This window comes from Folsomia candida, unplaced genomic scaffold, assembly GCF_002217175.1.
Source record: "Folsomia candida strain VU population unplaced genomic scaffold, ASM221717v1 Fcan01_Sc034, whole genome shotgun sequence".
In the NCBI taxonomy this organism is placed as follows: Eukaryota; Metazoa; Arthropoda; class Collembola; order Entomobryomorpha; family Isotomidae; genus Folsomia; species Folsomia candida.
This window is the reverse complement of record NW_019091226.1, coordinates 1,611,413-1,624,071: the sequence shown is the minus strand read 5'-3', so window position 1 is coordinate 1,624,071 and position 12,659 is coordinate 1,611,413. Positions and strand designations below refer to the sequence as shown.

The 12,659-nt window shown below is 38.0% G+C and overlaps 2 protein-coding genes across 2 annotated transcripts; both read right to left on the bottom strand.

Annotated features, from left to right (window-relative positions):
* Positions 1–3,396: 3,396 nt before the first annotated feature.
* LOC110860783 (protein argonaute-2) lies at positions 3,397–9,865 on the bottom strand. Its single transcript, XM_022109890.2, has 17 exons — positions 9,621–9,865; positions 9,405–9,470; positions 9,156–9,278; positions 9,018–9,078; positions 8,058–8,946; positions 7,647–7,821; positions 7,445–7,567; positions 7,157–7,368; positions 6,960–7,079; positions 6,759–6,890; positions 6,507–6,670; positions 5,863–6,331; positions 5,108–5,371; positions 4,927–5,031; positions 4,450–4,581; positions 4,029–4,173; positions 3,397–3,947 (listed from the first exon to the last, which is right to left on the bottom strand). The coding sequence occupies exons 1-17, from the start codon at positions 9,664–9,666 to the stop codon at positions 3,814–3,816; spliced, it is 3,360 nt and encodes a 1,119-aa protein (XP_021965582.1). The 5' UTR covers positions 9,667–9,865; the 3' UTR covers positions 3,397–3,813.
* A 575-nt stretch (positions 9,866–10,440) lies between these two features.
* On the bottom strand, positions 10,441–11,772 carry LOC110860849 (desert hedgehog protein B). The gene is made up of 2 exons (XM_022109965.2): positions 11,429–11,772; positions 10,441–11,002 (listed from the first exon to the last, which is right to left on the bottom strand). The coding sequence occupies exons 1-2, from the start codon at positions 11,718–11,720 to the stop codon at positions 10,659–10,661; spliced, it is 636 nt and encodes a 211-aa protein (XP_021965657.1). The 5' UTR covers positions 11,721–11,772; the 3' UTR covers positions 10,441–10,658.
* Between the last annotated feature and the right edge of the window lie 887 nt (positions 11,773–12,659).

The following is a 12,659-nucleotide window of genomic DNA, read 5'->3' as shown; positions in this document are numbered from 1 at the left end:
ATATGACGTTATTAGTGAAAAGTTCTAACAGAAATGAGGCAATTTGAGACCATTAACATGGCACACATACCTTGCGAAGGCTGGAGAAACTTGGCAGTTTCGTGACCTTTTCCCCCATCTGCGATGATCGTATTGATGAGAATCATCGGCCCAAAGTCAGCCCACCAATCCAGCCTGAAGGCCAACATGGCAATGAACACGAAGAGGATGACGACCCCTTCGAGTTTCTGTATCATGGAGATGGGAACATTCGAGAGGAAGAGGATTTGCCAAATTACGTAAAACAGATGGAGAAGGATGCCACATTTTACGAGAATTTGCGTCTTTTTCTCAACTCGGACGACTTTGTTGTGTAATTTATCCCAGGCGAAGGGGAGACATGCGAATTTTTGCGAATTGGAAATATATCGGCGAACTATTGGGAGCAAGATGTCGGAAAGCGTTGCCATGGTGATGATAATTTTTTTCGCGAATTTTGGGTATTATTTGGTCGAAGATGAGAAATCTACATATGTATTACAACAATTTTTACACTACTTAAGAATTTGCTAAGGAAGTATTTCAATTTGTTTGCAAATTTTAAAAGTATGAAATATATACCACTCTGATTTTGGCAAACCTTTGGCACTGTTTGGCACTCAAAGTGAAAGTGACCTTATCGGAGAACTTGGCACTTAAATATATTCGTGTCGGAAAGTTGCACACTAGTTATTCCGATTTGAATAAGTATGTAGGTATGCATGTCCTCTATATGAGAATGGTCTGTCTGTCTGCCCGAGGTAGCTTATAATGTCCCAATCTCAGCCACTTTACTGCATCAGGTTACCATTCCACGCCCACAGTGTCACCACGTGTATTATAATTATTACGGAAGATAACCATCCCTATACCGGTGCGAATTGGACCTATTATTGCATTTTAGGTACGTATACCCGTTTGATCGATAGTTCTCCCTTGCGACATACCTAAATACGTTAGTAAATCGCATCGTAACTCGGGTATGAATAAGGAGAAGTGAATTTCGTACAAAATTGTGTAAATACATAAGTAGGTGCAAGTTAATTTACCTCTTTTGCCCTAAATCTGACCGAGAGATCTTTAATTTCATGAATGGAGCTAAGTTTTCTGATGAAAGCGTGAAGGGACGTGCATACATAAGGTTCGGATAGAAGTGGTTTCTTCTACACAAATTTAAGATCTATGTATGAGAACTTATTGTGATTAAATGGTGGACAAATTTGCTTTATTTGGTTCGTTATGAATACAGATCGGTATAAGTGCAAAAAGTGAATTTGTTAGTAATGTGGGTATTCATGATTCTTTTGTATTCTTCAAGTTATGCGATTTTATAATAAAGCGTGGTAAGATTTCGTCGTTAAAAATCAAGTTACGAAGCTTGTCCCCGTATTTTTTATTTGTAAAAAACTGCAGATATTTTTCGTCACTAAGGATACCAAGACAATTGTGAATACCCTCAACTCAATATATTGTGTGCATGTATGTATTTTACCTGAAAATCTGTTCAAGTCCATGTGTGCATACTTACATATGTAAATAAATACATACATTCCAGCAGACTTAAACTTTGTACGTACATACATTGCTGCCCGTGTAATTGATGGACTCATCACGGCCGAGGCATTAATTGATTGGAAATTGTTAATTGTGTGGCAAATCAAGATTATTATGTTGCACGTGGTAAAGTAATAAGTGAGGGATTGGAAGTCATTTCTTGACTTGGCTTGACCTTCCAAGCATTTAATTTAATACCGATGGGCGGCGAGGAGAACAACAAGTTATAAACTCATATATGTAAGAAAGGAATCCAATCGAACCGACTTCCTGCACATAAGAAAGTAATTATTGCAGTTGGAGAAAACCATCGGATTTCTCGGGATAGGCCTCAAGTTATTGATGTAATATATATCTAGTACAGAGCTCGGATATGTACATGTGTGACCTGGTTTTAAGGTATGAAAGTGATTTTTGAGCATATTGGCAAAGCAAGAAATCTGCGTGTTTTACATGAGACGTTAAATAATATGCATATAATCCTCAGGTATCGCAAAACTTTCATTCACTCGCCTGCATTTGTACAGATATGTATGTATGTAGATGTAAACTTGTGCAATTTGTGGAGATGCAAAAATATCGAATTTGTGACTTACATACATACATATGTACATATTTTTGCATGCAAAACCCAAGTTTGATTTTTTTAGGTAATCTGATTACCCAAAAGCTTGTAAGCGTAATCAGTTTTTCAATTTTAGTATATTCCGTACTTATCGTCGAAGTTAAGATAGATGTACACCTATCTTAATCTAGTACATAAAAATGTTCATTAGTATATATATTTTCCGTACTGAATTTTAACATCACATATATGTATCTAGTTGTTTAAATCGTATTTTTCCGAGGTTTGGTGACTTTTAAACCACATCAAGTGATCAATGGCGTGGCGTGGGCAATGGTTTTATTCATGAATGTCAAAATAAGTACATATGTACATAATCTATTGACGCATTTGCCCTATCAGAATTTATTTATCGTGTTGTTTGCTACATACTTAGGTAGATCCATAAATACTGATATTTTGTGCTTTCATGGCCATGGGATTGATTGATCAGAGATAAAATTTCGAGGAACACAATTAAGCGTCACTATGAAATCTGGGAATACTTATTTTGGACCACCTCCAATAAATTTCTATTCGGTTAAAATAAATTTATATGTACATATGCGTGCAGTTTTGACGATACAAATATATGTAATTTCATAACATCAAATTAGCGACATTAAAGTTGAAATGGCGCTAAGAAAGTGCATTATTGTTTCTCGCAAATGCTTTAAAAAAATGTGACCAATTATATACATAAATTGACGAAATATGTATAGCAATTTAGTTGACAATTTATCTTTGTACATACATGCATACATATGTATTTACGTTGTATATATTTAAGTGTAAAGTCACACGCGACTCAATTTAATAAAGGCTTTTCCACGCTACTTTTATAATACGATTCCATTTACTATGGGACTTTGCAGAATGCATGTGACCGATTTGAGCAGGGGAAGGGGTCAAGGCATCCTATCTTTCCCATGTTAATTGTAACATGGAGCATATTGGTCATACCAGGCAGGTAGGGGTCAAAATTCGTCGAAAATCGATCACATGTTTTATGTATGGCGCTTATCCAACTGCTCGAATTGAGTGTGGAATCATGTCTTCCAAACCTTAATTGTCCACTTTTCTAACCAAATTAAATCAACACGTGTGTATGTATGTAAATATTGATTTAAACACAATTGTCAATTTCATTGAAGGTGAATGGAAATCAAAGTTTGTGAAAATCCCATTTGGTAAAAAAAAGTACAATAAGTGAACATTTACATTGGTATTAACGTACAGAGCATGAATGACATTTATTTAATGTTCTTTCTCTTATAAATTTCATAATATGATATATTATATCATTTAATATATGTATATATGTATGTAAAGATATGAATATTGTGCACACACATTTCTATCATTCTCATATATTATATACTTTGTATTTGTATTAAATATATTTGTAATATTACTGTTGTAATTTAGTAATTACACATGTATATATTTTAGAGCAACAGCTGAGAGCAGTTTAAATTTAAGAGTAGTGACTTCGTTTAATTTACTCATGTCAATTAAATCACCCGCACAGAAATTTCGTTATAGTTAAGTAATACTTGTATAAATTTAGAGAGAGGAATAGGAATAAGAGACGAGGTGTTTATTATAACGAATTGACGTAGAGTTCCGTCCTCGGGCTAGACGAAGTGCATGGGATTATTCTGCAGAAGGGTTTCATGACGACGCATACGTTCATTCAGCTCGTGCAAATTTCCAAAGTATTGCTCCATCCCGTCGGTGAGAGCTTTGGCACGAGCAGCGGCCCAATGAGCTAAACAAATAAGGATGGAAATTAATAAGATAATTAAAATTGCATAATTGTTAATATGCTAATTTATATTTTTATGTTCACCATAATAAGTCGGGGCAGGAATACGGACGCTCTTATTGCACCGGACATACATGTAGCAAAGGTAATAAGTGAGGGTTTGGATCTGGTCTGCAGTGAAGTTTGAGTCGTCCCACAGCACGTGGTACCGCGTGGGTCGGCTGGTGCCCTGCAAAAACAATTGAAAAAACTTGTAGGAATAATGCGAAAATATGTAATACGTAACATGGAAATACTGATTAACATTAAAAAATTACAAACAATTGGCAAAACGTGCGCAAAAAAATAACACAAAAGAAAATCATCCAACGAACCAAATTACTAAAATTTTCAAATCCCTCATAAAAATTCTAAGTAATGTTAATTACAATTGGATAAATTATAATTTGCACAGTACAAATGAATAATTTGCAAAAATATGTAAGTATCGCGAAATTATACTCACCATCATCCCAGCGTGAGAACACAGGTAAAAGTCAGTCTCCGTTTGGTGGACGATTTCCTTATCGACCACAGTTCCAGGGGGTGGATTAGTTACACCTTGCGGCGAATGGTAGAAGAAGCGAGTCTTGTGTCGCTGAAAAAAAAGATGACACGAAATGTGTTATCGTCACATATTTAATTTGCACCATTTCCGAAAACTTTGTATTGGAAGATATTGAGGTAATTCATGCAGAAATTGGTAACTTGTTGTAAGATCCGTGAGTTTTGTAAAATAATTTGGCAGACTTTTACAAAATAAAGAGATCCGAGCAAGTTTACAAAAATTAGTAAGCTAATTTTCCTTCGAAATATTTATAAAATTTTGCCAAATATTGCAACTTTCCTGAATTTGACAATGTTACCAAAGCCTGCGTGATTTGCCTCATTAGAAATTGAACATTAGAAGTTGCTTTCCATGACATTATGTAAATTTTGCTACCTTTTGGACCGTGACGAAAGTAATTTTTGGTTGGTAGGGACCCTCATCGTAATCTCGCAGTTGGTCACAGGCCTTCCTCATGGCAAGCATTTCGGTATGTAAAACCTGGACGTAATTAATTAAGAATTAAAATTAATTATGTATATTAATTAATTAATGGGTAAGTTAATAGTTTAATTACTTCTGGAAACTGTCCTTCTCCAACGCCATCCCGGAAGTAGATAATTTTCCTAGGGCGAATTCCTCTCGTCTTGTTTTCAAACATTTTTAGCATGTTCAACACGATGGTGTCCAAGTCTTGGATAACTTCCGCCGCGCCGCGGTCAGCTTTGCGCTGAGCGCGGATATCCATCATAAATGGCATCCCTGTCTTGTCAATGGATCCTGTGACAGCGGCGAAGCTGGGAATGGCGACGTCCTCCGTTTTACCCTTGGCGACTTGAATCTGAAAAGGAATATAATTATAAAAAACTTGACCTGAGAATAAATCTTAACGGATAAAATAGTTTAAAATTTTTTAAATGGAGTAAAATTCACTTAAGTTTTGGATGAAAAACGAAAAATTAAAAGTAACACATAATCCACATAAAAATAGAGTTCAAATTTCTACAAAAATATTGCAAGTTGTACGCAACGGATAAAATCTGTTATAAAGGAAATTAAAATTTCAAAAAGAACAATTTAAATCTGTGCAAAAATATTTTACAGTTCCAGAAAAAAATTACACAAAACCTTGAAATTTCCGAACAATATGTTCGAAAGTCAAAATAGCAAAATTAAACAATTAAAATTTTAATTTCTACAAAATACTGCAATTTGTATACAGCAGATCTGTAAAAATCTTATAAATGAAATCAAAATAAAAAGGAACGCGAAACAGTTTAAATTTGTACTGGAAAATTTCAAAATCAAATAAAATTTCATCCAAAAATTCACCTTTTTCATCGACCCTGGCGGCGGATGGGTCACATCCGCCCCAATAATCAACATGGGACACCGCATGATGTCAATCTGACTCAAAACTTTGGTATCAGGTGGGGTCAGCATGGCATAATTGATTCCTCCCAGTTTGCTGTTGATTTTGAGGAGGATATTCTGCACCGTGGCGTCCTGACCTTTCGTCACGTTTTGACCAACGACACACTGCGTCAGGAGCCCCACCCCCGCGTGGAGCTCGGCCGCCTGCTTAATGTGCGAGTACAGGGGCGAATTCTTCTTTGGAATGATGCAGACGACAAGGTCGCAATTTTTCTTGGCCAAGAAGTCAAACAGGCCGATGAGCTCGTGAACATTGTTATTTCCATTCGGGCGAAGATGCGCCACGTCGACGTTATCCCGGATCGGTCTAGATTGGAAGTTGATGCCTTTACGGATACCGTGATTTTGCAGTTTTTTAGCAAATTCCCTGTAATGGATGTATTGAAGAAATTATAAATTTGCGAATATTTTTGCACAGTCGGTTTATTTACCATACGACCCTCGACGTCACCACTGCAATGCTATTAGTAATGAGAGTGATGACGTCGAGGATCGTATGGTAAAAAAAAACAAGAGTAGCACAATTTTTTAATGAAATTTACATGATTGCGTGATCGTCCGGTGCGAATCTGTCGCCTTCACCGCCGACCTTGACAATTGCCCAGGTCTTCACACTTTTAGGGTCGAGGAATGCAAAATCCGAATTCCAAGGGTCCCATTGTCCCTTTTTGGGGGTAATGATAGCGTCCCCGCTGCCAGTATTGGACTAAAAGTGTGTAAAATTGGGTTAAAACTTTGCAAAAATAATTTTATTAATTTGGTCAAATCAAATTTGCGAATTTGCAACTTCGTACCCCGGTCCCTGCTCCATATCGTAATTGTGGCGCCCCCAAGACTCTCGTCTTGTCCAAACGTAGCATTTCTGTGCCAATATTGACGCCCCAGGCTTGCATCACATTATTATTTTGGGACGGCATGTCTCTCATCTATGATAGACAAATAATTTGCACAATTAATATTTGCATATTAATTTATTTGCATATTTATGTACCCACCTCTCGCTCAATTTCAGCCTTCAACACGTCCGGGTCCTTTTTCGCCACGGTGAGCATGCTCCTCGTCTGCAACTCGTCCAACTTGCGGCTGAAGGACTGTCCCTTTTTGATGACGCACAACTACAGAAGAATGAACAATTAGCAGAGTAATTAAATAGTTTAATTAACTATGTATGCAAATTAGTTAATCAAATTACCTCTGCAGGAACTTTGCATCGTTTCCGCAACTCTAAACAGAGCCCATGTTTGTCGAGAGAAATGCCATGGTGGGAGGTAAAGTAGTCATAAACCGTGATGTCACGATTTCTCTCCTCCCAGCGGAAGGTCTCTTCCGACACGGATTTTGGCAGTAGGTCAGTCACCGGGCCGGCAAGGGTCCTCCCCTTCACGGTGTACTTCACCTTGACATCTAAAAATCAAATCAAAGCTCACATTTAGACGGAGACAATTTTTAGAGACAGATTTCAGAAATTTATGTAACTTACTTCTCAAAAATGATTTCGCCTCCTGGAATTGCCACCCTTGCCAACGATTTGGATCCCCAAACTTCTCATATAGTGCATCCATGACGCGTGTATCAGTCAGAAAAGCGCAGTGAGCGAGATCGGCTGTAATTCGCAAAAAATAATAATTAGCTTAATTTGTGCGAAAGTAAATATGCAAAATATATGTATATACGACACCCACCACAAAGATACGGATGCCACCCCATCCCAATATTGGCACTGATTCCTCTCCAACAAACGACCCCACCTCCCAGCTCGCTCGTGCCTTGAGGTCCGTCCGGCCAGCGGGCCAAATTCGACCGCCCCAAGGGAAGGAACCTGTAGGTTGGTAGACTTTTCACGATGGCGTTGTAAACCTGTTTCAAATAGCATATCAGTTAAACAAATTCTGGTAATTTAACAGCGTAGAATCCGTATACTTTTTTTCGAAAGTTTCGCCCTGTATTATTGTCAATATTTTTGAATTGGGTAGTTTAAAATGAAAGAACAATAAGAACATTAGTAAAATCCAACCAAAGTGTGGAATAATTTTTAACCCACTTTTTAAGCTACTTTTTTGCAATTTGCTACAAAATATAGTTTCGCCACTGACCTGTTCCAGAGTCGTCTTGACGGAAGGATCCATGTCAAATCCCTTCCATGTCCCGATCTGATTATACTGCGCTTGCATCGCATAAGTATCAATCTGCTGCCCAGTCGGGCTAATTGTTACGGTGACTTCGCCATCGTCCTCTTCTTGCAGAATGGTTTGATCCACATCCCTCATCGAGATGGGGTGCACCCACGGGACGCCTAACTTTTCCAGGGGTTCGGTCGAATAGATATTGTTCGAGAGATCGGACACGATTCCGTAGTGATGCGTCTCTTCTCTGATGCGTTCGAGTAGGACGGTGAGGATCAGTTGGGGAATAGGTTTAGGGAGACGACGTGGAGGCAAAGCTGCGCCTGCGCCACCGGGCGCAGGTGGGTCGTCCCTCGGCGGTGGGGGAGCACCTCGTCCACCTCCACCACGTTTTCCGCCACGACCACCCCCTCTGGCTGGGGGAGCTTGTTGTTTTGGGGGACCTTTATTGTCGTCACCTCCACCCGCGTCACGTCGGACACGTTCCATGGCGACTTCGTAGTGGTAAATTTTCTTGGGGAGTTTGAAACCCTTGAGGGGGAAGTGGTTTACGGAGACGGGAATTATTTCGGACGCGAGAGAGGGCTCCGGACCGCGGTAGGTTTGCAGGACGACGTCTTCTTTATCCGTGAAGGGGTAGGGCGCCCAACCAGGGCCCCCGAAAGCGGCGTCGATGCGAGGCAGGTCTTTAAATGCGTAGGTTGGAAGGGGAGATTTAGTGAATGTTGGGGGTCCATGGGTAACACGGCCGCCGCCACCTCCGCGACCACCGCGAAATCCACCTCGATCTCCACCGCCTCCGCGACCACCGCTGAATCCGCCACGATCTCCGCCTCCACCACGGCCACCACCGCGATCACTGCGATTTTAAAAGTGGGAAATGAAACACAAATATATCAATGAGATAGATAAGCTATATAATTAACATACACATATCCACCGCGACCACCACCGGACGGAGCGCCACCACCACGAGCACTACCTCCTCCGCCTAAGAAATTAGGAAATGTTATTAATTAAAGTATATAAATTGCTAATAATAATTAATTATGATGAATGGAAACTTACCACCGCCTCCACCAGGTTTGGGAGCCTGGCATCGATAACAATTCGGATTGTTGGCGAAATTTCCATCTTTTCCACACTCGCCACATTTCCAGTCGCCGGGGCGAGATTCGCGAGGGGTGAAACCTAAGGAGACAACGTAATTAGTGATAATTAAAATTATAATCAATCGTTATGATGAAACATACGATAAAAAAGTCTATATTTTGGGAAGTTTGTACTTAATTAATTGCGTAAGAGCAGAAGACTTACCACCGCCGCCACCCGGCGCTCCGCGACCAGCCCCCCTTCCTCCGCCGCCACCACCGCGATCACCACCTTAAAATAAACTCAGTTATAATTAATTGCGTTATTACAATTAAGTAAAGAATTAATTCATTGACACCAAAAATGTCCAACAAAAACCATTACACAATTAAAAAGAATGTGAAAAGAGTCCATAATTTTGAAAACTAAAAATTTACTCACCTCCTCCTCCCCCTCCTCTGTAACCAGCTCTACCTCTTCCACTCATAATTTGAAATTTGATGTTACTTTGTTTGAGATCACTTCGAAATTGACTAAATCGTCATTAGAGTTGGTTCATTTATACGAGTTAATATCCAAGATGGTGAAAAACACTTTATTTATCGACGACGTCGACCTAATAATTAGTTTGGTAGTGAAACGTTGACCGAATAAATTGTAAATTGCGATCTTTCTTCCATCCAGATGTAGATGGAAAACGTTGAAGGCTGGACAGGGTTGCTGCGATACGAAGTAATGTAAAAAAACAAGGTGTGTTATTTGCGTGAAATGGAAAAGACAGCGAAATGTCGGGGTTAATTGAGCTAATTTACTGAGATTTAAACTAAATTACAGTTTTTTGAAGTAATGATTAAAGAAAAGAACAAAAAGTGGAAAAGTAAAACATCATTCATTCATTTATTAGAAAGACGTTTTTATTTTCCGTCGCCGTGGGGATATCTGTGGCCTTAACATTGTATGATAGGGGAAGGAAGGGTTTATATAAAATGATGATGATAACCATGGGTTCATAGCAATTAATAAAAAATTAATGGAAAAACACGTGGTGACTTTGTTCATAAAATTAAACAACAGGTGGATGAGAACCCTGGGCAGGTGGTGGTGGCCCACAAGAAATGAGTTTACACCTCGCAGAATTTTATACATACTACACATCCCTTATGTATGTGTTGTATGGGATTGCAGGTTATACGGCGCATTTTTTACATAGAAATCTACTTATTACATAGAAATAAATTTTGCACCAATTTTCTACACGTGGTTATGATATGATATATCATAAAAATCTACAAATAATTTTATTACATGTTTATTAAACAATTCAATTTTCGAGAAATTTGCATTGCATGCTTTAAAATTTGATGGAATTATAACTTATTATCTACTTTTTAGCGTTCAGTTTGAAAAACAGGTACCAAATATATAATAGAGGTGGTTAAGCGAGATTATGCCATTTAAAACCGAGTTTTTCTTATCTTCTCATTTCTGAATAGCTGCTTGAACTCGGGTTGGCAAATTTTCCCAAATTTGGAATACATTTTTGACATAATTATGAAGTCCGTCTTGTTCCTCTGAATAATTTGCATGCTGCTGCTTTTTCCAAGATTTGTCTACTTTATGGAAAATCCGTAAAGGAAGTACGCTTGCATGGGCTACCTGGAAATTGTCAATGTTCGAATAGCACCCGACCAAGAATCCGTTCGCGATGAAATCACCGCTCATCGTGAATGGGGCGTAGATTCCGGTCAGCGTTTCCGTCGAAATGTCCACGACGAGTTCTTCAACCAAGGTTGCGTCAGGAGAAATTGTGCAAATTTTGTCGCCTATTGTAAAAATTATGAAACATTATTGTTACAAAAATATGTAAGACTATTTATGTATAAAAATAATGAAGAAATTCAAGGAGTCTTTGGTAGCACGTTTTAAAATACGAAAATTCTGTAATGTTAAATTTTTACGCAGATTTCTGAAAAAAATTAGCAAGTTAGCTATGACTCTGTGAATTTCTTGTCTCATTGTTCCGAGAATTTTGATAGACAACAAATTTCCCGATAGTTTATCCTGGTTTTTTCTTAACCAAAATTTTACTGGATAATATACATATGTATGTATGTACTTTCTTGTGTAAAATTCTATTTGAATTGCTAAAAGGTCTACGTGCATGAATGGCTTCACTGTGTTGAGAATTTTGACAGAAAATGAATTTCCCGAAAATTCATCAGGTCACAATTTTCCTGAAATTATATTACCTTTCTTAACCATTTCCGCCTTCATGGCGACCCTTCCCTCCACAAAGAGCAAATGATCTCCAGTAATTTTCAGCATTTTTCCCGTGTTCGTCCTAATCACGACGAATTCCGTCGTTCTGTCCACTTCTCGGTGGCCCCACGTGTAAAATTGGGTATACTTCGGAACCCCACCTCTTTTCGGAAGGGTCAAAATCTCGTCACCTCGTTTTAACTGGTCCAACCTCTTAACTCCTCCAAATTTCGTGGTGACAAGAACCTCGCCAGGAAAACAACAAAATATCAAACAGACCATTTCGAAGATTTTGTTAATTTTTGCGACATTGATACAATGTGCTGGATCAAATTACTCTGAGCAAATTAATTGCATAACGTAATCAATTTATGGAACGAGATTTGTACATGGGAAATAATTATGCTAAACAGTTTCATAAGGGTTGGATAATTGAGCTTGGATAAACATTCATATGTACATAATGCATGCACGATGTATGTATATATTTACTTATCCATCGATGGGTGTAGTTAAATAGATGACAATGTTATACGGTTATATGTACATAAATATGTTGCTTACATAATTCAAAGGGTTATGCGTTATACGTAACTAGCTACATATTTACATATGCAAATGAAATAATACATATTTCCTTCACGGTTTACCCTCATTATTTAACAAAGGACAGTAAGAAACTTTCAGACAAAGACCAATAAAAGCAAACATAGTTTACATATCATTGCAGATACATACATACATATGTATTCATTTACATAAATATTTGCATCATGATAATTGAACAATGTCAGGACCAGGAACAAAGACAAGACAAGTTTTTTTTTCATGCTATTAAATAATCGTGGTCATAAAATAACTAAAATGGAACCGTTTTTCAAGCCACATATACTTGGATTGTGGATCGCGTTATGACAAAAATCAAGCCAAAAATTAGGAATCACGTGGGACTTATATACCAATCTTTCCGTATAATGGCCCCTGTGAAGAAAAATATTATCATTTTTTGAGTTAAATTTTTCCTCACTTTTTTCTCCAGTGGACAAAACCGAGGCGGACGGGTGAACTAAATATTTATTTTTCTACTTATACATACATAAAGCTAAACTAAAATGTTATTCATTTAAAAAATTCTGAAAATTTTTGGTTGATGATTCGGATTAATTATGTAAGTTATGCACCACGTTTTTGCGGGAAATTTTGGTTGCAAGGAAAATTTTG

Coding starts and splice junctions, on each gene's coding strand:
- LOC110860783 (XM_022109890.2), bottom strand. CDS start 9,666: ATGAGTGGAAGAGGTAGAGCTGGTTACAGAGGAGGGGGAGGAGGAG. Junction 7,822..8,057: donor TCAAGACGACTCTGGAACAG/GTCAGTGGCGAA, acceptor TATTTGAAACAG/GTTTACAACGCCATCGTGAA. Junction 4,174..4,449: donor GTTCTCACGCTGGGATGATG/GTGAGTATAATT, acceptor TTGTTTTTGCAG/GGCACCAGCCGACCCACGCG.
- LOC110860849 (XM_022109965.2), bottom strand. CDS start 11,720: ATGGTCTGTTTGATATTTTGTTGTTTTCCTGGCGAGGTTCTTGTCACC. Junction 11,003..11,428: donor GGCGGAAATGGTTAAGAAAG/GTAATATAATTT, acceptor TTTTTACAATAG/GCGACAAAATTTGCACAATT.